The 23,848-nt window shown below is 36.7% G+C and overlaps 1 protein-coding gene across 7 annotated transcripts in view; it reads left to right on the plus strand.

Moving 5' to 3' along the window:
- Positions 1–23,848, plus strand: part of EML5 (EMAP like 5) — a 160,993-nt gene that overhangs the window by 117,521 nt on the left and 19,624 nt on the right. For all 7 annotated transcript variants that reach the window (XR_013827303.1, XM_079914629.1, XM_079914627.1 and 4 more), the window contains 5 exons: positions 502–703; positions 1,406–1,532; positions 8,075–8,153; positions 9,275–9,404; positions 11,676–11,774. Coding sequence is in view for 6 of the 7 variants with exons in the window: in XM_079914629.1 (XP_079770755.1) it covers positions 502–703; positions 1,406–1,532; positions 8,075–8,153; positions 9,275–9,404; positions 11,676–11,774 (637 nt within the window). In the remaining variant the exon portion in view is untranslated. The remainder of the gene's footprint in view (positions 1–501; positions 704–1,405; positions 1,533–8,074; positions 8,154–9,274; positions 9,405–11,675; positions 11,775–23,848) is intronic.

Below are 23,848 nucleotides of genomic sequence, written 5' to 3' on the forward strand. Positions count from 1 at the left end.
TGTCTATTTCCAACAATATGTCTGCTTAGCCATTGTTCTAACAGATATGTACTATTCCAAAGATATCCACTGTAATTAGCTATTGCTCTATTGAATATTTAAGGTATTTAAAATGTTTCACTGCTATAAGTAAATACTGTAGCAACTATTTTTTGCACAGAAAATGTCTTAGCATAAATCTCTTAAAGAGGGATTGGTGAGACAAAGGTCAGCATTTTCATGCTTTTCAATATAGAATGCCAAGTTGATTTCCAAAAAAGTTATGCCCATAGTACTAGCAATGTGCAAAACTACTCGTTTTATCCTGTCCTCATCAGGTTTGGGAATTGTTATTTTTTATTTTAGTGAGTTTCAGTATTTTCTTTTTTTTTTTTTTACAAGGTGCCTTGTAATGATTAATTTCCAATCACAGATTAAGAAATAAATTCAAAATTATAACAATGTTTTCAAGTAATAAAATTTCTCAGAAAGATTTTTTGAATTTTTTTTTTTTACCTTTAGGGAAAATTTGGAAAGTTTAAGAGGTATGTGGCCCATAGTACACATGTCACAAATGTGCGCTGGACTTTTGATGACAGCATGTTGGTTACCTTAGGAGGTACAGATATGTCTTTAATGGTTTGGACAAATGAAATGGAGGGATATCGAGAAAAAAGGCCTTGTGATAGTGAAGAATCTGATATAGATTCTGAAGAAGATGGGGGTATGTCATTTTAAAATATTTTAGTTTAACGAAAACATAGAAAAAATTTAGCACAACTGATTTAAACTGTGGAAGTTAAATAAGTAATAATAATACTTGAATAATTGTGGTTTTAGTCCTTTCGGTCTATTTAACAACAGAATTTGTTTTGTGAATCAAAAACAACAGGCTGTCATATACTAATAACTTAGATATTCTTCATTTACCAATGAATGATAATCATACTTTAAATTAGTACTGTTAAAATAAATTTATAGCATTGAGCCTCATACTTTAATTTTGGTTTTTTCCTAATATACCAGTAATACCAGCTCATTACAGAAAAATTAGAAAGTGTGTTTTCAATAAAAAATAAACACAGCATCCATAATTTGACCACTTGGAGGTAATCTCTGTTTAACATTTGGGGTATACCCATAGGGGTATGTGTATTTATGTACATTATATTTTTTTAACAAAAATGATATCATATTGAGTTTATTTTTTGTAGCTTGCTATTATCACTTAGCAATACTTTGAGAATTTTATCATTAAATATTCTTCTACATCATTTTTACTGGCTGATGTTATTGCATAATTTGATTATAACACAGTGTATTAAACTTATTTCATATTGTTGAACATCCTTGTATCCAATTTTTAAGATCATACGTGAGCTCCTCAGTTATAACATAGAGAATAATTCTTATATTTTGATGTTAGGCTATGACAGTGATGTCACAAGGGAGAATGAAATCAGTTACACCATCAGAGCCTTATCAACAAATATTCGCCCAGTGTTTGGAATCAAGCCTCATTTGCAACAAAAAGAGCCCTCAGTTGATGAGAGGTAACAATCAAGTTTAAAACTAGATGAAGAAAAAGATATTGGTATTAAAACTTGAATTGATTGTTTAACTGAATGAATTTTTGCAAAAACTCAGTAACAGTGGTACTCTTGCATTTTACAGTTCCCAGCACCTCTTAGAAAGCATGTTTGTCCTTAAATACTTTTTGGTAATGACACTGTCTTTTGCAAGTAGCTTAGGGAATGATGCTACATATAAAGTCTATATGATTAAAGGAATCTTATTTGCTAACTTTTATAAATATATGTGATAGGGTTTCAAGATGAATCCAATACCTATTATGTTTTAGGAAGCACATGAGCAGAGAGATGATTAAATTTTTAAAAGGCCTTTTTATCCATGTGCCTTTTTGATCAAGAATAGAAAGTCATTATTTTAAAATTTTTCCAAAAAGGCAAGTTGAAGTATAGCTTGTCTCTAATGGGAATTATTGGTCTTTGTCTAGAATCAGCAAATCAAAAGTAAGGCTATGTGCACTGCAGTTTTATGAGGAAAGAGAGAAACTGTGAGCCTGATGCTTTTAAAATCATTAGAGAAGATAGAAAGCAATAAAGAGGCATATGGATCAGTGAATGGCATGGATTTCAGAAATGAAGAGGTTTTAAGAAATGATAAAGGAGGGCTTCCCTGGTGGCGCAGTGGTTGAGAGTCCGCCTGCCGATGCAGGGGACACGGGTTCGTGCCCCGGTCCGGGAAGATCCCACGTGCCGCGGAGCGGCTGGGCCCGTGAGCCATGGCCGCTGAGCCTGCGCGTCCGGAGCCTGTGCTCCGCAACGGGAGAGGCCACAACAGTGAGAGGCCCGCGTACCGCAAAAAAAAAAAAAAAAAAAAAGAAATGATAAAGGAAAAATTATTCAGAAACTACATTGAAGAACAAAGAAGCAGTGGGAGGTAGGAACAGCAGTGACCTCTTCTGTAGAAAGCTGTGGTGAGGAAAATGTTATTATAAAAAGTTAGTATTTGAGGGAAAAGCTAAAAATGAAAGGGAATTCATTCACAGTGAACAGAATTTGTGGAAAATTCAAGTGAATGTATAGTTAGTGAGGATAGTGCTAAAGACCATTGGAGCCCAGCTAGATAGAAATAATATTAAAAGAAAGCATTGGCAGAGGAATTTGAGTTTGCACCTATGGATTTAATATCCAGGGAAAAGAATGAAGTTGGAAGGGTGAGATACATGTTATTGATGGAAAAGGGGGGAGAACTAGAGATGCTGTTGAACTGAAATTCTAGGTAGAAGGTTGAGGTCATGATGCCTCCACAGCTCCTCTTCCAGGTGCCCCATTTGCTGATGGTGGTATACCTCAGATAATAGCAATGGGGGGTCACCTTACAGAAAGAGGGTAGACAGTGATTATCTGTTTATTCATCACTTATAAAGAGGCAAGTTATTAAACTAGAGGTATGTTTTTTAAAAGCTGAGCAAGGTTGAAATGACTTGGTAGAAGGCTACGTCATATAGTGCAAATGACATGGTTTTTGGAATCAGATAAATGGGTTAAAATATTCATTTTTATCATTTGCCAGTTGTGTGACCTTGAGAAACCATTCTCTCTGAGCCTCAGTTTCCACAAAGGAAAAATAAGCATTATAATCCCCAATTTATGGAGTACTTCATGAAATGAAATAATGTATATAAGAATTTAAGTAGTAAGTCTTCACTCGCCCCTTCCTTGGAATAAAATACAAGGTAACCTAAGGAGATACCTGGTTAATACTGACACACTTCCTTTTTATTGAATTGGATTTCATTTCATTTCAGGCCGCGCCGCATGGCTTGGGATTGAACCCAGGGCCACGGCAGTGAAAGTGGCAAGTCCTAACCACTGGACCACCAGGGAACTCTCTAACAGTTTTTCTTTTTGGTACTGAAATTAAATATCCACAAAGTAATGAACACTACCTATATATTTATTAATCAGAAGAGTACATATTAGTATGCAAATATAGATGTTCATAATTAGAATATTTGCAGTATAGTACTTAATATTACCTAAAAGAAATTATACCTCACAGGTAATGAAAAATGTAATATAGGGAAGAAGGAACTCTAGACATTCCCATTAATCTTTTTCATTTATTATATTGATTTTTTGAAGAAAATATTATCACTTATCAGATAAATTTGGTATGTCAGACAATGTGACCTAATTTTAATCTGTAGGCCATCTCTCATGGTAAAACACTTAAATTTCCTCCTTCATTGCTGAAGAGACCTGAGTTCTGATAGATGGAAACATTTTACTGCTCACAAAGAATGGTTGACACTGTCATAATTGTAATCTTTGCTGTTAGCTTGCATTTTTTATAGCTTTCTCAAAATTATTTTTTATTTTGCATTTTGTCCTCAAATTATTTTACAATTCACCTCTACTAAATTCTTCTGAAAATGCCAACGCAGAAGAAGTCATTATTGTGATTCATAGTTAGGAGCCTTCATTTTCATAAAATGCAGGAATCAAAGGAGATAAAAATGAAGAGATATTTCTTTTCATCAGCTTTGAATTTTTGTGAGGAGATAAAATGGTCTGTATACATAATTGTTTTCATGTTTTAAATAAAGTATATTGTCATATACAAAACAAAGCACTTTTTAAACAAAACAGATGCTTGTCAAATATCCACTTAAAAGGAAAATATTTCTGATGACAGTTTGACAACTTTATTTAGTTGACACTTTCATGGAGTCTTTTTCCTAAATGACATTAATAATTTTATGTTTTTCTTTTTCTATAAATATTTTTATAGCTAATCTTATGTATTTTAAGTAGTTACTTGTCAATCAAATTTCCAGTATTTTTGAATAAAAATATTCAAAACAATGTGACATAAAATTTAGGCCTTTTTGTATTTCATTAGAATTCTGTTGACATATTATCTTTAATCTGTTTAGTAAACTGCTACATTTTATTCATCATCAGTTTTCATGTATATCTCCTTACTTTTTTCCTCTTGCTCCTTTTGAAGGCAGGGAGTAGTAAGGTAAGTATTTTGTTCAAGAAAATACTTTACTCAAAAATTTATTCTTCTATTTTGGTCTTTGTGGTATTTTACGGTTTTGTTTTGTTTTTTTCCCCTATAAAACATTGAACTACGTTTGTTGAGAAAGAACCAGAAAGTGAAATAGGACAAATCCTACAGAAGAGTTGCATTTATAGATACAATATGTGGGTGTTGTTATGAGGGTCTTCATTATAATCAGTGTTTTTACAAATGACTTTTCACAAACTCCTATACTCTAATAGTTTAGTTTTTCCTTAAATTTCAAAGACTCATAAAAACAGTTAGTCACACATATTTATCAGTGAAAATTCTTTCAGTTGATAACAAACCTGTTAGCTTCATTTAATGCTTGTTTAATGTATTCATTAATTTCAAAACATTCACATATGGGCAGTAATGATATTTGTATGTTTAATAAAATGATACGTGCAAGAAGGGACTCTTTAGGGTGCTTTTGTAGCTACCTTTAGTGAGATAAAAATGTCTTCAGACAGTTTCTGAAACAGGACAATATGGAAAAGCCTAGTCTGTTTTAGAAGTAAAAAAGGTACCAGTAGGAAAATGCTGGCAGATAGGATGAAAAAGTCGATTTGAGATCAGATTGTACAACACATCAAATATAAGGCACTCCTTAATTAATTTGGCAGATATCAGGACTTCATTATCTGTTTTAAGCAGGAGGTGATGTGTGCAAAGATATGAGTCCAGACTGTGATGTGACTTCTAAAAAAGCCCTCATAATCTTATACTATTTTAAAAGAAATAAAACATTCAGACCTAACGTCAGATCTGGAGTAGCTTATTCAGGACTGATCTCTGCATTTTAAAGGGACATTGGCAGTTTACAGTGATCTAGAAGGAAACAGAGGGTAAAGGAATGTTGGGAGGCCACTTTACACAAAGAATAATTCATCGCTTTGGGAATCACTAGTTTCAAAAAAAGAAAACAAAGTGGAGATATAATTGCTGTCTTAGGTATGAATGACTTCTGTAGGAGTGACCTCCTTGTGACGAGCAGTGTTCATGCAGAGTTTAGTAAATGACCACTTGTCATCAGTGCTATGAAGGGATGTTCTAGACATGTAAAGACGATTCCTGTTTTCACTGGGAGGATGGATAAGATTAACTTCTGTGATCCCTTCCAGTTCTGTTCAGTCATTATGTTGTTAAGGGGAATTTTTTTTCTTTTAAGTTACTTCCTTTGCTAGAAAAGTCCCAAATCCAGCATGGTCCCGAGACTCACTCTGCCTACTTGGTTAGACTGGCTGACTGGGAATCCCTTTTGGGTCAGGGGAGGGGGAGCTTAGTTAGGTTCCTTAGGCAGTCCTTAATAGCAGGGCCAGTGCTACCAGCCATTTAAGTTAATAAACATTAAGTAAGCTTAAATATTTTGTTTGAAATTCAGATTGCACTGTGGAAAAATAAGAATGGCAAGCTTTAATGTTTACAACATAGAACATATTGAATTCTTTTCTTTTTCATCTTCTTTCTTCTAATTTCCCTGCCATGAATGCAGTAGCCCTAAGCCTAGGCCTTTTCTTATATATAGCAATAAATAAAAACAATAGCCCTTTACTATATACAATATAGTTTATCTGCATTAAACTTGTAAACATATTTTATTACAGGAAATATTGTACTACTATTTTAAATGCAAATCTGTGTTGTAATCTTTTCCCTTTTTTATCTGCTGCTGGAAAGAGGTTCCAGGTAATCCTCTCTCTTTGCTATGCTCTATGCGACCCAATTTTGTATCTTTGTTATCTTTCATATTTACCATTAATAAGCTATGTTACTTGGTGTTCTTTACTTCTATTCACAGTTTTCCATGTTTTTCTCCTTTGAAATCAGTATGCGTGAAATGACTACATCTTAATTATTGGATTTGTACTATATAAGTAACTGCTTTACTAAAACTTTATTCATTCAACTTGTATAATTTTCCAAGTTGTAGAATTTCAAGCAATAATATATCTTATATAAATTATCTTTATAAAAATTAAAATATGCTTAACCATTTTACAGGATTTATAGATAAAAATTATACATTTATTAAAGTTCTCAGACAATAATGTTGAATAAAGTTCAACAAAATTGACTTGGAAGTAAAGCCAAAGCTTCTGTCATTCTTCAAAATGATTTTAGCAGAAATATTTTTAAATATTATAAAGTGAGTTATATTTATTACTTACAGATATTCAAAAAAGTATATGAAAAAGGTTTGAAACCAAAAAATTTTGTGATAATTTGAAAAGTTCTTTATAGAGTGTTGCAAGTGCATTTAACTTTTATGTCACCAGTCATGCTTCTATACTTCTACGTACTGCTTCACATTATATATGAAAATACACATTTCTCTTATATTACATGTTCAAGATATAACACTTCATTTACTTTTTATAGATGTATAATTTGAAAATCATTTTGAAAATGCAAATATATTGTTATGCCTTTAATTTTATGGATTTATTCAGAAACGTTGGAATGTTTTCCACTGGAAAGTTAATTTACATCATTTTCTGATTTAGTTGTTACAAAATTAATATTAAAATTTGAAAGAGGAAGTTGATATATGATTGATTTAGATTCAGTATTTAGGTTACTAAACATTTGAATAACGGCTCTCTGAGTTAAAACTAAACTAAATGATGTGTGTGGATTTTTAAAAAATTAAACAAAGGGTTTTTTTTTAGGGAAGAGTCTCCACATTTAAATAATAGAAAATGGGAACTCTATACACCTAATGACACATTCATTATAAATAGATCCTGAACTAGTGATGGAAACAGAGAAGGAGAGGGATAGATTTGAGAGCTACTGTGTAGGTAAAGTTGAAAAATATGTAGTTAATAGTGAGAATAAGGGAAGAGAAGGAGTTGGAGACAATAGTAATAACCTTTTACAGAGTGTTGTATGGTTTACAGTGCTTTGTAACTGTAAAATGTCTTGCTTGACTAACTGAAGGTGATGCCATAACCATACTAGGGACTTCAGAAGAAGAGAAGATAAAGGGCACAGAGGAGCAGGTAAAGAGTACAGATTTGAACTCACACATGACTTATGTTGCCAACAGTATGGAAAGTTTATACAAATATTTTCAAAATTCAAGAAGAATGTATTGAGTACCTGCCATGTGAAAGATACTGAGGTAGCTTACTTTAGAGCAGTAATCTAGGCTTTGTTGATAATGTACACCATGTAGAAGTTTTTGAGTGTGTAAAACTAACATTTGTATATTTTTATCATCTATATGTTCTTGTGCTATTATATTAGTTACATTTATGAAGCATACACCAAAGAAGTTAAAAGAAAAATGAATAGAAGTTCTAATATTTTCTTTCCACCTTTCTGCTTTAGAAGATATCAAGATAAGGAGGGTGGAGTCTAGTGAGAAACACAGATTGGGTTCATTTTTGTGAAGGTGTGTCAGAGACATCTGCCTCTGGAGGGCAGGTGAGAGAAGCCCAGTGAAGGCACCCAGTGATGGGTTCCTTTCCTCTTTCCCACTTACCTGTTTCAGGCCTCCTGTGAGCAGGGCCCCGCCACAGCCAGTGAAACTCCAGACCAACAATGTCGGCAAGAAAAAGAGACCCATAGAGGTGAGGAAAATCCCACTCCCCGGTGTTAATTGGTACCTTAAAATGTATACAGGGTTTAGTTTGTTTCCTTTTTGGAAAACATCTAAATCTTTTCTTTATTCTTTATGAAAATAAATGTACTGATGAATATTCTTTTTTGTTTGGTTGTAAAAATTGATTGCTTAACTGTCAAATCTGAGTCTTGGATGGATATCCTGTTCCTTTTTTTATTAGTCTTTCTTTTAGTTTTCTATGAATAATACCCTAAATTGAACTGTATCTCAGAGAACTTCTAAATGTAAATGTATGAAATGATCTGTGGTTTATGGAAGCATAGGCACTTTGGCAGTGTCTTATACTTAGCAGTTTGAATTTATAAGTTAAAGGTTTAATGCTTACACCAAATCAGGAACTTTTACTCCATGTGATGTATTCACTGTAGGGTTTAATGAAGGTTCTGCTTCAAAGCAAAGAAACCTTTGCACAATAATTGAGCAAAAAAGGAAGGCATTTCATAATCTCAGTATCAGCAGCAACAAGCAAACTGTGCTAAGTGAGGTCTACAACAAGGCATAAAGCTGTGGGAGGGTGATTGTTGTACTTCCTACCCCACTCAGCCTCACAGGGTCAGTGAAAATAAAATGGACACTTGGAGTAGCAGAATTATCTGCTAGAACTTTAGCATGAGTTATCAGAGACAGCCTGCTTAGTGCACAAAGCTGATATACTGTCTGGATCCTTGAAAGTACATCACTTGGATATAAGTTATCCTGAGTTACGTACGCAGATCAAATATTTTGACTAACAGTTTAACACAAATCGAAATATTCTTCTTTTGGACACAAGAAGTATCTCAATGTTTAACACATGAAATCTCAAGAACTAAAATTCTTGGAATCAGATGACCTTGTGGTTCTCCTTTCATTTTTATGACTTTATGTAGAAAAGTATGGAATGTGTGTTTCAGCTGCCCAAAACGGGTTACATAGAGAGGTATATCTAGGTTAATTTTGTGTTTGAAATTTGTAAAACATCAAAAATGCATCCTCCATTTTGACTGAAGACACCAGTACTCTATATAACAAAATAATGGTGAACATTTAGACATGAGGAATTGTATAATGGTTTTATCATTGTTATAGGACCTTGTGTTGGAGCTTGTTTTTGGCTATCGAGGCAGAGACTGTAGGAATAATGTTCATTATTTAAATGATGGTGATGATATAATTTATCACACTGCATCCGTGGGAATTGTGCACAACATTGCTACAGGTAGGAAACCCTGATTCTCCATTCCCCACTTTTTAAAATTTAGAATTTTTAATTTAGCATCTTAAAACTCTTTGTTAAAAATATAAATAATTAAAATATGTGAATCTAGAATATAAATATTTCATACTGTAGAACTTTCTAGTAATATTTTAAGTAACAAATTTACAGTTTTGAAGACATTTAACATGGCAAAAAAGGATTTCATAACGCAAAGTGCTCAAAGATCTCGATGAGAAGTAAAGGATTACTGTATGTTGAAAGCACATTTTATAGCGAAACCGTTTGTGACTTTATTCTATTTCCCCATAACGTAAACGCATAAGTGGATGGTTTGGATGGTTGTCTTTGACGGTTAGTGACTGAAAGCAGCACGTTGGATGAGTGATTGCTAGGGAGCGGGGTGGAGTGGCAATGTTCACACTGAGCCCTCGGAAAGCCGAGGAGGTTAACTAAGAAAGCTGCTTGCCGGTGACTTGACTGATGATACCTTGTTAGATTCAAGAAAATGAGAAAATATTTCCTGATTTCTCTTTAACTGATTGGATTGTTGAAAAGCAAAGAAAGTTCTCTGAGCATCATTTGATGACCAATGATGTGATAATTCTACTAGTAATAGTATTAATTTTGAATTCTGTTTTATTACATATAGTTGTAAACGTCATAAAAGTCTGAAAGTTAGAAGTAAAAATATAGATTATCTAGTCCAAACATTTCTGGCTTTTTCCTCTGGTAGCTTCATTCTAATTAGGTAGAGTGGATTATGTGAGTCATAATCCCCCAACCCCTGGTCAGTATTAATAATTAATATGATATTTCTGTTTTAGTTGCCCTAAGAAAAAGATTTATCAGTATTACACAAATCAATGGCAATTTTCCATTTAATAATTTGGGTCATTTAAAAAAAATACCTCTTAGAAAGAAAATCCTCTTTGAGGCTTCACTTATCCTTCAAAGAGAATAGGGACGATAACAAAAGACAAATTACATAGGGATGAAAGTATAAATACACTTTCATATTTACACTTGTAATTTTCTTTATTTTTAATTTCCTGATTTTTAATTAATCATCTTTCTAATGATGGGATGTAGCGAGAGATGGCAGAGGGAAGACTAAGCACCTGCTCCAGTCCTGGTTATTTGGCCCCTCACCATTATGGAGATACACTGCTCTGTTTACAGTCTAAGAAGTCTTGACCTATTAGCTGATCTACTAATTTAGCCAACAGCACATATAATTACTTGTTTGTTCCTTTAACTGAACTCTCAGCCCTGGGAAATATGAAGCCCATTTCACTTCGAGAAGTTCCTTTAAAGTAATGTTAGATATGTTAAATGACATTTTAAAAATGTTTTCTTTGGTTTTGTTTTGCTTTTCGGAGGACCTAGTATTGATGGTACTCTATCATCTGGACCCAGTCTACCGTCCTGACCTCATTTCCCACCCCTCCGTTTTACTTGCACAAGCCTACCTTTACTGCCTCCTGCACAATCATAGTCTGCTAAGGTCTCTTCACTGTCACTACTGCTAGAGTAATCACATTACTTCTTTGATCAGGATTCTTCAGTACCTCCCCACTGACTACAGAATAAGTATGAAATTTAATAATAGGCTTGTTTTCAAAATGCTCTGTAATTCTAGTTCCAATTTGCCTGCGCAACCTATTTCTTTCTTTCCTTTTTTGTTACCCTACACTTCAGCCAAATGAGCCATCTATATGCATACCCAGTACTTTCCTGCCTTTGTACCTTTGCTTCAAGTATCCCTCTCCCTGGAAGGCCCTTCCCCACTCACATTCACATTTACAGAATCTGTCGTGTCAGTCCAGAAGTGCCATCTGCTCGTAAGAAGAAGAATCTGCTACAAATTTCCATAGCATTTTGATCTTTAACTCTCTTGTGCCACTTGATGTCTTCAACCTCGTATTACGTGGTTTTATGCATTTCAGGGTTCGTTACTTTAAGGATTTCTTGGTCATGTTTCCATCCTTAGGATGAAGTGTATATGTTGTGCTCAAAAAACATGTGTTGGGACTTCCCTGGCAGTCCAGTGGTTAAGACTTGGCGCTTCCACTGCAGGGGGCACAGGTTCGATCCCTGGTCGGGGAGCTAAGATCCTGCAAGCCGCACGGCACGGCCACAAAAAATATATACATGTATGTGTGTTAAATAAGCAAGTAAGTTAAACACAGCAGTTTATTACTCTGTGTAAGTGCATTTGACTATTTCACCTTAAAGTTTTCAGATTTAATTCTCAAATTCTTTTTTTTCTAGGGACTCAGAGTTTTTATCAGGAACATAATGATGATATTCTGTGCCTCACTGTAAATCAGCACCCCAAATTTATCAACATAGTGGCAACTGGCCAAGTAGGTATGTTTCTATATTTTAAAAAGAAACAATTTTAAGTAATTGTCTTGTTCAAATTAATTTAATATCTTAGGAAAAAACTAAAACATATTTGTGTATTGTTCAAAATGCATTTATACATAAAGCAGATACTCAGTTTTACCATATTATTTGCTTCCAGGCACCTTTCTCTCACTTGGGTTATCTGAGTTGGCTCAGATGGTTCAGAATTAAGAAGAAGCTATTCTGTGGTAGTTGAAATAGTTGGATTTAGTCCTGTAGCAGAAATTTCTGATGAGCAAAAAGTTTTTATTCAGTAGCATATAAAGCAGAAAAGAAGAACTTGAGGAGAGAATGGTAAATAAGAGGAGCCGAGAAGTAACTGGACTGAGAGGGGGAGCACATCTGCCTCAGCAGGGCATAATCTAGAAAGAAGAGAGAAGCCGAGTCTGTTCCATGTTAGTAGAGCCCTTCTGCCCTTTTCTTTGGCAGTGATCTAATTTGCCAACTATTTTTGAAATCCCCTATCTTGCTGTTTTCTTTCAACTCTATAGAAAACTTAAACGAAGGCTGTAACTCCACAAGCAAAATGTTGAGAGGATAGTAGGTCTCTTTAGGAAATATCTACCAGTCATTGATCACTATGACTACTACATAATAGACGCGGTCAGTCACATCGTCACAACCCTGGTATAATTTGTAAAAATTATCAAAATCATTGGGTTTATTGGATCTCAGTGGGCCTCAATTGCTAAGCCAGCTTTCCAGATGTCTTTTTCTTCTTGAATAAGATAATTTTTGCTTCTAATATCTCTATTTTTCATAAATTACAAAATTGATCAGTTAGAAACTTGTTCTCTGGATCAATTAGTTCTACAGTTATGCCACAAAGACCTTTGTAATCTTCCTTTCTGTAAAATTTTCTACTTTTAAAAAGAAAGTAGACCAATACTTCACCTGTTATATACAAAATATTCTAATCTTTGAATATTATTTATTTATTTATCGACATATAGTTGATTTACAATGTTGTGTTAGATTCTGGTATACAGCAAAGTGATTCAGTTATATATAAATGTATGTATTATTTTCACGTTCTTTTCCATTATGGTTTGTCACAGGATATTGAATATAGTTCCCTGTGGTATACAGTAGGACCTTGTTTTTTATCTGTTTTATATATAGTAGTTTGTATCTGCTAATCCCAAACTCCTAATTTATCCCTCCCCCACCCCCTTTCTCCTTTGGTAGCCATCAGTTTGTTCTCTATGTCTGTGAGTCTGTTTCTGTTTCGTAAATAAGTTCATTTGTGTTATATTTTAGATTCCACATGTGATATCATATGGTATTTGTCTTTCTCTTTCTGACTTACTTCACTTAGTGTGATAATCTATAGATCCATCCATATTGCTGCAAATGGCATTATTTCATTCTTTTTTATGGCTGAGTAGTATTCCATTTTGTATATATACCACATCTTCTTTATTCATTCATCTGTTGATGGACATTTAAGTTGCTTCCATGTCTTGGCTATTGTAAATAGTGCTACTGTGAACACTGGGGTGCATGTATCTTTCCGAATTAGAGTTTTCTCTGGATATATGCCCAGGAGTGGGATTGCTGCATCATATGGCAACTCTATTTTTAGTTTCTTGAGGAACCTCCATACTGTTTTCCATAGTGGCTGCACCAATTTACATTCCCACCAGTAGTGTAGAAGGGTTCCCTTTTCTCCACATCCTCTCCAGCATTTATTATTGGTAGACTTTTTGATGATAGCCATTCTGACCAGTATCAGGTGATACCTCATTGTAGTCTTGATTTGCATTTCTCTGATAATTAGTGATTTGAGCATCTTTTCATGTGCCTGTTGGCCATCTGTATGTCTTCTTTGGAGAAATGTCTGTTTAGGTCTTCTGCCCAAGTTTTGATTGGGTTGTTCATTTTTTTGTTATTCAGTTGTATGAGCTGTTTGTATATTTTGGAAGTTAAGCCCTGTTGGTCGAATCATTTGCAAATATTTTCACGCAGTCCATAGGTTGTCTTTTCATTTTATTTATGGTTTCCTTTGCTATGCAAAAGCTTATAAGTTTGCATACGTGCCATTTGTTTATTTTTGCTTTTATTTCTATTGCCTTGGGAAACTGACCTAAGAAAACATTGGTACAATTTATGTCAGAGAATGTTTTTTTTTTTGTTTTTTTTTTTTTTTCGGTATGCAGGCCTCTCACTGTTGTGGCCTCTCCCGTTTCGGAGCACAGGCTCCGGACACGCAGGCTCAGCGGCCATGGCTCACGGGCCCAGCCGCTCCGCAGCATGTGGGATCCTCCCGGACCGGGGCACGAACCCGCGTCCCCTGCATCGGTAGGCGGACTCTCAACCACTGCACCACTAGGGAAGCCCTGTCAGAGAATGTTTTGCCTGTGGTTTCTTCTAAGAGTTTTACAGTGTCATGTCTTATATTTAAGTTTTTAAGCTATTTTGAGTTTATTTTTGTGTATAATGTGAGGATGTGCTCTAACTTCATTGATTTACATGCAGCTGCCCAGCTTTCCCAACACCACTTGCTGAAGAAACTGTCTTTTCTCCATTGTATATTCTTGTCTCCTTGTCTAAGATTAATTGACTGTAGGTGTGTGGGTTTATTTCTACACTCCCTGTACTGTTCCATTGACCCATATGTCTGTTTTTTGTTCCAGTACTGTGCTGTTTTGATTACTGTAGCTTTGTAGCATTGTCTGAAGTCTGGGAGGGTTATGCCTCCTGCTTTGTTCTTTTTCCTCAGGATTGCTTTGGCAATTCTAGGTCTTTTATGGTCACACATAAATGTTAGGATTATTTGTTCTAGTTCTGTGAAAAATGTTATGGGTAATTTCATAGTGATCACATTAAATCTGTAGATTGCTTTGGGTAGTATGGCCATTTTAATGATACTAATTCTTCCAATCCAAGGGCATGGTATATCTTTCAATTCTTTAAATCATCTTCAATTTCCTTTATCAGTGTGTTATAGTTCTCAGCATATTAAGTCTTTCACCTCCTCGGTCAGGTTTATTCCCAAGTAATTTTTTTTTTATGCAATTTTAAAAGAGAATTTATGAGCTTCCCTGGTGGCGCAGTGGTTAAGAATCCACCTGCCAATGCAGGGGACATGGGTTCAAGCCCTGGTCCAGGAAGACCCCACATGCCGCAGAGCTACTAAGCCCATGCGTACAACTACTGAGGCTGTGCTCTAGAGCCTGTGAGCCACAACTACTGAGCCCGCACGCCTAGAGCCCATGCTCTGCAACAAGAGAAGCCACCACAGTGAGAAGCCCGCGCACCACAAAGAAGAGTAGCCCCCGCTTGCTGCAACTAGAGAAAGCCCATGCGCAGTGATGAAGACCCAATGAGCTATAAATAAATAAATAAATTTATTTTTTTAATGCATTTTTACTTTCCCTTTCTGATATTTCGTTGTTAATGTAAGAAATGCAACAGATTTCTGTATGTTAATCTTGTATCCTGCTACCTTGCTGAATTCATTTATCAGTTCTAGTAGTTTTGTGTAGAGTCCTTAGGGTTTTCTATATATATCATGTCATCTGCATATGACAGTTTTACCTCTTCTCTTCCAATTTGGATACCTTTTATTTCTTTTTCTTGTCTGATTGCTGTGGCTAAGACTTCCAATACTGTGTTGAATAGAAGTGGTGAGAGTGGGCATCCTTGTCTTCTTCCAGATTTTAGCAGGAAGGCTTTCAGCTTTTCACCTTTGAGTATTATGTTGGCTGTGGGTTTGTCATAAATAACTTTTATTACGTTGAGATATGTTCCCTCTATACCCACTTTGGTGAGAGTTTTTATCATGAATGGATGTTGAAGCATCCAAAAGCATTTTATCAAATGCTTTTTCTGCATCTATTGAGGTGATCATGTAGTTCTGTTCTTTCCCTCCCCTCCCCTCCCCTCCCCTCCCCTTCCCTTCTTTTCTTGTTATGGTGTATCATGTTGATTGATTTGTGTATGTTGAACCATCCTTGTGACCCTGGGATGAATCCACTTGATCAAGGCCTATGATCTTTTTAATGTGTTGTTGGATTCAGTTTACTAATATTTTGTTGAGAATTTTTGTATCTATATTCATCAAAAATATTGGCCTGTAGTTTTCTTTTTTGGTATTGTCTCTTTTTTTAAATTTATTTTTTAATTTATTTTTTGGCTGCATTGAGTCTTGGTTGCTGCACGCGGGCTTTCTGCAGTTGCAGTGAGCGGGGCCTACTCTTTGTAGTGGTGTGTGGGCTTCTCATTGCAGTGGCTTCTCTTGTAGTAGTTGCAAAACACAGGCTCAGTAGTTGCAGTACACAGGCCTTAGGTCACGCTGGCTTCAGTAGTTGTGGCACGTGGGCTCAGTAGTTGTGTCACGTGTGTTCTAGGGCATGTGGGCTTCAGTAGTTGTGGCTTGCGGGCTCTAGAGCACAGGCTCAGTAGTTGTGGCACACGGGCTTGTTGCTTCACGGCATGTGGGAATCTTCCTGGACCAGTGATCGATTCTGTGTCCCCTGCATTGGCAGGTGGATTCTTAACCACTGCGCCACCAGGCAAGTCTCTTTGGTATTGTCTGTGTCTTGTTTTGGTATTAGGGCAATGATAGCTTCATAGAATGGCTTTGGGAGTGTTCTCTCCTCTTCAGTCTTTTGGAAGGGATTGAGAAGGATCAGTATAAGTTCTTTGCATGTTTGGTAAAAGTCCTCAGTAAAGGCATCTGGTCCTGGACTTCGGTTTGCAGAAAGTTGTTCTTCTAGGTTTTCCAATTTGTTGGCATATAATTGTTCATAGTATTCTCTTACGGTTCTTTGTATTTCTGCAGTATTGGTTGTTATTTTTCCTCTTTCATTTCTTATTTTGTTTATTTGGGTCCTCTCTCTTTTCTTCTTGGTGAGCCTGGCCAGAGGCTTGTCGATTTTGCTTACCCTTTCAAAGAAGCAGCTCTTGGTTTTATTGATTTTTTTCAATTGTTTTTTAAAATCTCTATTGTATTTATTTCCTCTATGATCTTTATTATTTCCTTCCTTACGCTGGCTTTAGGTTTTGTTTGTTCTTTTTCTAAAGAACAAGGTGGTAGGTTAGGTTGTTTATTTGAGATTTTTCTTGTTTTTTGAGGAAGGCCGGTATGCTATGAACTTCCCTCTAAGAACTGCTTCTGCTGCATCCCATAGATTGTGTATGATTGTGTTTTCATTGTCATTTGTCTCAAGGTATTTTTAAATTTCCTCTTTCATTTCATCATTGATCCATTGGTTTTTTAGTAGCATGTTGTTTAGTCTCCATGTAATCATTTTTTCTCGTTTCTCTTTCTGTGGTTGATTTCTAGTTTCATGCTGTTGTGGTCAGAAAAGATGCTTGAAGTAATTTCTGTCCTCTTAGATTTGTTGAGGCTTGTTTTGTGTCCTAGTACGTGGTCAATCTTAGAGAATGTTCCATGTGCACTTGAAAAGAATGTGTATTCTGTTTGGATGTAATGTCCTAAAAATATCAATTAAATCCAATTGGTCTATTGTGCCATTTAGGATCTCCATTGCCTTATTGATTTTCTGTCTGGAAGATCTGTCCATTGATGTGAGTGGGGTCTCCTACTATTATTGTACTCCTGTCAGTTTCTCCCTTTATGTCTGTTAGTATTTGTTTTACGTATTTATGTGCTCCTATATTGGGTGCATGTATGTTAACAAGTGTAATATCCTCCTCTTGTATTGATTCTTTTATCATTATATAGTGGCCTTCTTTATCTTTTTTTATGGCCTTTGTTTTAAAGTCTATTTTGTCTGACGTGAATATTGCTCTCCTCACTTTCTTGTCATTTCTGTTTGCATGAAATATCTTTTTCCATCCCCTCACTTTCACTCTATGTGTACAGTAAGTCCCCTATATACGAACCTTCACGTTGTGAACTTTCAAAGATGCGAACATGCCTTCCATCAGCGTCAGATGTGAGTGAAATTGCAGCTTACCCTCCATCTCCTATTGCTGACGATCCTTCAGCTCTACTCTCTCCTTCCTAACTCCTCTCTCTCCTCCAGTCAGTAACTCTTCTTGCCTGTTTACTCAATGCCAGCCCCTGTATGCCAGCTGTTGTACTACTGTACTTTTCAAGGTACTGTACTGTAAGATTAAAAAAGTCTTCTTTATTTTTTCTGTTTGTTTGTTTTTATGTATTATTTGTGTGAAAAGTATTATAAACCTATTACAGTACAGTACTATATAGCCAGTTGTGTTAGTTGGATACCGAGGCTAACTTTGTTGGTCTTACGAACACGCTGTCAGAACAGAACTTGTTCGTATATAGGGGACTTATTGTATTCTTCGCCTGAAACCACTTTCACGTCTCTTGTAGGCAGCATATTGTAGGCTCTTGTTTTTTGTATGCAATCTGCCATTCTGTGTCCTTTTTTTTTTTCTTCTTAGTATCATGGAGACTTTTCTTATGTTTTTCACACTGTATTAAGGCTTTGGTTGAGATTTTTCAGGCTTAGGAGCATAATTACTAATTTACAGCTGTACTTGAGAGTACATATGATTTTCTTTTTTTTTAATTGAACTATTGATATAATTGATTTACAATGTTTTGTTAGTTTCAGGTATACAGCAGGGTGATTCAGTTATACATACACATATATCTATTTTTTTCAGATTCTTTTCCCTTATAGGTTATTATAAAATACTGAGTATAGTTCCCTGTGCTATACAATAGGTCCTTGTTGGCTATTTCATATATAGTAGTGTATATATGTTAATCCCAAACTGCTAATTTATCCCCTCCCCACTCTGTGTCTTTTGTTTGGCGCATTTAGTTCATTACATTTAAGGTAATTATTGATAGATATGTATTTATTACCATTTTAAACCTTCTTTTGCAGTTGTTTTTGTGTTTCTTCTTTGTTCCTTTTTGTTTTCTTTTTGTGGTTTGATGATTTTCTTTTGTATTATGCTTATGTTCTCTTCTTTTTGGTTTTTGTGAATCTGTTGTATGTTTTTGATTTGTGGTTACTCTGTTTTTCACTGTTTCTCAAGTATGATAACTCATTACTATATCTTTTTGCTTTAGACTGGTAGTTCTATAGACTCAAACACATTCTAAAAAAAAAAAATTGGGAGTTCCCTTGTGGCCCAGTGATTAGGACTCAGTGCTTTCACTGCCAGGGGCCTGGGTTCTATCTGTGGTCAGGGAACTAAGATCCTGAAAGCTGTGCAGTGTGGCCACAAAGAAAAAAAAAAACCACTTGACATGTCTCAAGCATTTCATAATAAAGAATGAGCAAAGGAATAAAGAGACTTTGAGACAAACAAACAAACAATCTACAAAAAATCTACATTTCTTACTCTCCTTCCCCACATTATATGATTTTGATGTCATCTTTTACATCTTTGTGTTTATCCTTTTGATGTTCATTGTAGTTATTGCTTTCACAAATTGTTTTTTGATTTTTTAAAAATCTGTCTGTTGGCTTATTTGATTTACTTTCCAATTGTGATTTTCTCTTTCCTGTAGATTCTTGCTTCTTTTCTATTTAGAGAAGACCTTTCAATATTTCTTTTAGGATTCGTTTAGTATTGTTGTATTCTTTTAGTTTTTGCTTGTCTGAGAAATTCTTTATCTCTCTTTCTATTCTAAGTGATAATATTTCTGGGTAGAGTATCCTGTTTTGCAGGTTTTTCCCTTTCAGGACTTTGAATACATCTTGCCACTCCCTTCTGGCCTGCAATGTTTCTGTGGAGAAATCAGCTGAGAGCCTTATGGGTGTCCCCTTGTCATTTACTCTTTATTTTCTCTTGCTGCCTTTAGAATCCTCCCTATGTCTTAAACTTTTGCCATGTTAGTCATAATATGTCTTGGTATAGGTCTGTTTGGGTTCATCTTGTTTGGGACCCTCTGTGCTTTCTGTACCTGGATATATGTTTCCTTCTAAAATTTTCAACCATAATTTCTTCAAATATATTTTCAATCCCTTTTTCTTCTCCTTCTTGGGATCCCTCTTATGCATAGATTGGGATGCTTTATATTATCCCATAGGTCTTGTATATTGCTTTCATTGTTTCTTTCATTTGTCTTTCTGTCTGCTGATCTGATTGGATGATTTCCATTATTCTGTCTTCCAGATCACTTATTTATTCTTCTGCATTATCCAGTTTGCTATTTATTGCCTTTAGCTCAGCTTTTGTCTTGGCAAATGAGTTTTCTAATTTTAATCGGCTCCTCTTTATAGTTTCTAATTGCTTTTTATAGTAATCTGCATTTCTATCAATAGCCCTTCTTCATTCCTTCAGTATTTTCATTATTTCCTTCTTGAACTCAGGGTCTAGTAAACTGGAGAGGTCTGCTTCATTCTTTGTTCTTTCAGGGGAATTCTCTTGATCTTTAAATCAGGAGTGGTTCCTCTGCTTCTTCATTTTACTCATATTTCTCTGGCTTTATGAATTTAAGAGAAACAGCTATCTACTGTGGTCCTGAAGGGCTCTTTTTATGTGGAATTGTCCCTGTGTATGCTCCATGAGTCTAATATTTTTAGTGCGAGGGCTGTTTTTAGTATGGATACCTGCCACATCTTTCCTCAGTGTGTGTTGACCATTATCCCCTTGATAGGGGGTGTAATTGTTGTTGTGGTGACCAGAGCCTGCACTGGATGTTGAATGGGCCCTCCTCTTTGGTCTGTGCTTGTCACAGCCCTGTTGGGGGCAAAGTCTGCTCCCCACTTGTTGGAGTAGACACCCCCAGATCCGTTTCTGAACTGCGGTGTGAGGTAGGCAGGGCTGGAGCAGGGAGAGGAGCCACTGAGTATTGCTTTGTAGGAGCTGTCCACCAGGAAGTGCGCTCTGTGATGTTGCCTGTCACCCGTTGTGTGGATTCACAAAGTACACTTGGCACTGCCCTCGGCCCCACCTCAACTGTGGGAATTCAGGCAGTTGTCCTGGGTGTCCCTCAGGTGCTGTGCTCACAAAGCCACTAGCGCAGATCCCTTGGTGCAGAACTGCTGAGATCAGGTACCGGGACTGCCAAAGTCTTGCACCTGGACCCATTGTAGAGCTACTGAGTCAGCCCAGACTGTGGAAAAGCCCACAGCCACTATCGCTGGACCCGCCCCATCCACAAGATCACCAGTAATCTGCTCGGATGTCCCACGGGCACTGAGTTTACAAAGTGCCTAAATTCACAGATCCCACAACCTCTGGGACACTCAGATTTCAGCGCTGCTTCCAAAGTCACACGGCCCGTGGGGATCGGTTTGGATTTCAGCCCTGCCTCCAAGTATGGACAATCCTCTGGTGCTTACACTCTCCCAGAGCTCAAAGAGGCAGAGCTGCACCACCACGAGCACTCCAAGAAGGGGAGGCTGCTATGGCAGGGGCCCTGCCCCTCCCCTTGAGCATTAACAATGGGACTTCAGTGGCAGACCCAAGCTCCTTCCTGCGCACACCCCTGATTGTGGCTTGGACCACACTTCAGCCCCTTCAGGCTGTCTCCACACAACCAATGCCAGTCCTCTCCCCAGATCTGTCCTCTGAAACCCAAGTTTCAGTGCCCAGCACCCCCGCACACACCAGCAGATGCACATCTCAGGCTGGGGAGGGCAGGGAGGTGGCCAGGACCCTCTGTATTGGTCTCTATCTGTTCTGCCTGCTGTAAACCGGCTGCTCTACTCTTCTCTGAGCCTCTGAAGCTCCCTTTCTGTCCCAGCTGATCTCACCACCAGTGAAGAGACTTCCCAGGGTGAGGGAATCTTTCCTCTTTCATAGCTCTCTGCCAGGGCACAGGTCCTGTCCTGATTCTTTTTTTTTTTTTTTCTTTCATCCTACCTGGTTACGTGGTGATCTTTCTTGCAACTTTGGTTTTATGAGATCTGGTGTTCAGCAGGTATTCTGTGAGAAGGGTTCCACATGTAGATGTAGTTCTGATGTATTTGTAGGAGAAGGTGAGCTCCACATCCTTCTATTCTGCCTCTTGATCCAGCCTTTCTAATCTTTGAATATAAATACGTAGATCTAGCCCATTTTCACACTAAGTTTTTGAAATTGAAGTCTTCTTTTCACTTTGCATGAGGAATGAGAGACCAAGTTACCATTTTGGTCATGAAAGCATCATGTTTAGTGCCTCTTGGCATATAGTTATTGATCAGTTAATTTTTATTAAGTTCATTTATTCAACAAATTTACTGAGTATCTGCCACGTGCAAGGTATTGTTCTTGGTGCTCGGGGTATAAGCAGCTTACAAAAAGACAAAATCTCTGTTAGTGGAATTTACATTCTATGAATGGAATCCTAGAAGGCATGGTTCTTCCATTTCCCAGCTTTGCTCCTTCTCCTTTTCTTTCCCCTTTTCTCCCTTTAAAAAAGCAACTTTGGGGGCTTCCCTGGTGGCGCAGTGGTTGGGAGTCCGCCTGCCGATGCAGGGGACGCGGGTTCGTGCCCTGGTCCGGGAAGATCCCACATGCCGCAGAGCGGCTGGGCCCTTGAGCCATGGCTGCTGAGCCTGCGAGTCCGGAGCCTGTGCTCTGCAACGGGAAAGGCCACAACAGTGAGAGGCCTGCGTACCGCAAAAAAAAAAAAAAAAAAAGCAACTTTGTTTAACATATTAGGGCTATAGTTTTCTCTTTTGATTAAGAAATGTCACAAATTAATCTTTCATAAAATTTGACCTCTACTTCTTTCCTTTTTTAAAATTGAGATATAATTGACATAAAATATTATGTTAGTTTCAAATGCATGATTTGATATTTGTATTCTTTCCCTTTTGTTGAAAGGCAACACTATAGAGAATGTGGAATGGCTAATTATCTCCCCCTCTTTCTCCTTCCAAGTCAAAGTTCAGCCAGTACAGAGATGGATTTTAGATCATGTATGTAGTTCTGTGCCTTGCCCTACTTGTACCATTCCACAAGACATAAAAATCTTTAGTGATGCCTAATTAAGTGTAAGAAAGACTCAAGAGAAGATCAAAGAGTAAGAGACTTTTTCTCTTCTGAACCTAAAGAAAATTGAATCAGTAGGTACTTTGCATGCCAGGCTTGTTTAAAACCCACAAAGCACGAAAACACTTTCTAAAATGCATATGGTTCTCTTTGTTAAAAAGTCATATAAATCATAGAGGAACTGAAATATTTGCTTTTGTGGTATTTTAGCCAGTTACATTCAAACTTTTCTTTTTTCTTGGAATCTCAGAGCCAAATATATCATTTTATCCATCATTAGCTGTCCATCATTAGATGTTTGAATTTCCTTTTTTACATATTTGATTAAGGATCCTCCTACACGTGCTTGAACCCCATTATCACTTGATGCCTAACAGAGTAACCTAACCTCTCCTTAGGAAGCTCTGTTTGTTTGTTTTTTTAAATAAACTTATTTATTTTATTTATTTTTTTTGGCTGTGTTGGGTCTTCGTTGCTGCACGCAGGCTTTCTCAAGTTGCGCCACTTTCTCGAGTGGCGAGCAGGGGCTGCTCTTCGTTGCAGTGTGTGGGTTCTAAGCATGCGTGCTTCAGTAGTTGTGGCACATGGACTCAGTAGTTGTGGCTTGTGGGCTCTAGAGTGCAGGCTCAGTAGTTGTGGCACATGGGCTTAGTTTTTCCATGGCATGTGGGATATTCCCAGACCACGGTTCGAACCCATGTCCCCTGCATTGGCAGGCAGATTCTTAACCACTGCACCACGAGGGAAGCCCAGGAAGCTCTGTTATAAAGTGCTTCTTCATATAGAACCAAAATTTATTTCTCTTTCATTGCAATTCACTGGTCCTCATTTTGGGGCACCCAGAATATTTAGACCTGTGATGTTTAGATCTTTATCTGTACTCTTAATTGTCCCAGGCCCTGCAGATATTCTGGGATAAGCCTGATTGCCAAAACCAAACACCCTCAGTCTTTAAACCATTCTTCATGTGACATAGTTTCAAGTCCTCTCATCATTTGGTTGTTATCAGAGCATGTTCAAAACTAAAAGTGGTATATCCTGACTGGTCTGTTCAGCAGAGTCAAGTACTTCATTACCTTTTCTCTCGTATTCCAGGTCAGGATACGATAGGTCTACATATGTCATTGAAATAATTATTTCATAGGGATATAAAG

This window comes from Stenella coeruleoalba (assembly GCF_951394435.1).
Source record: "Stenella coeruleoalba genome assembly, chromosome: 2".
NCBI classification, from domain to species: domain Eukaryota; kingdom Metazoa; phylum Chordata; class Mammalia; order Artiodactyla; family Delphinidae; genus Stenella; species Stenella coeruleoalba.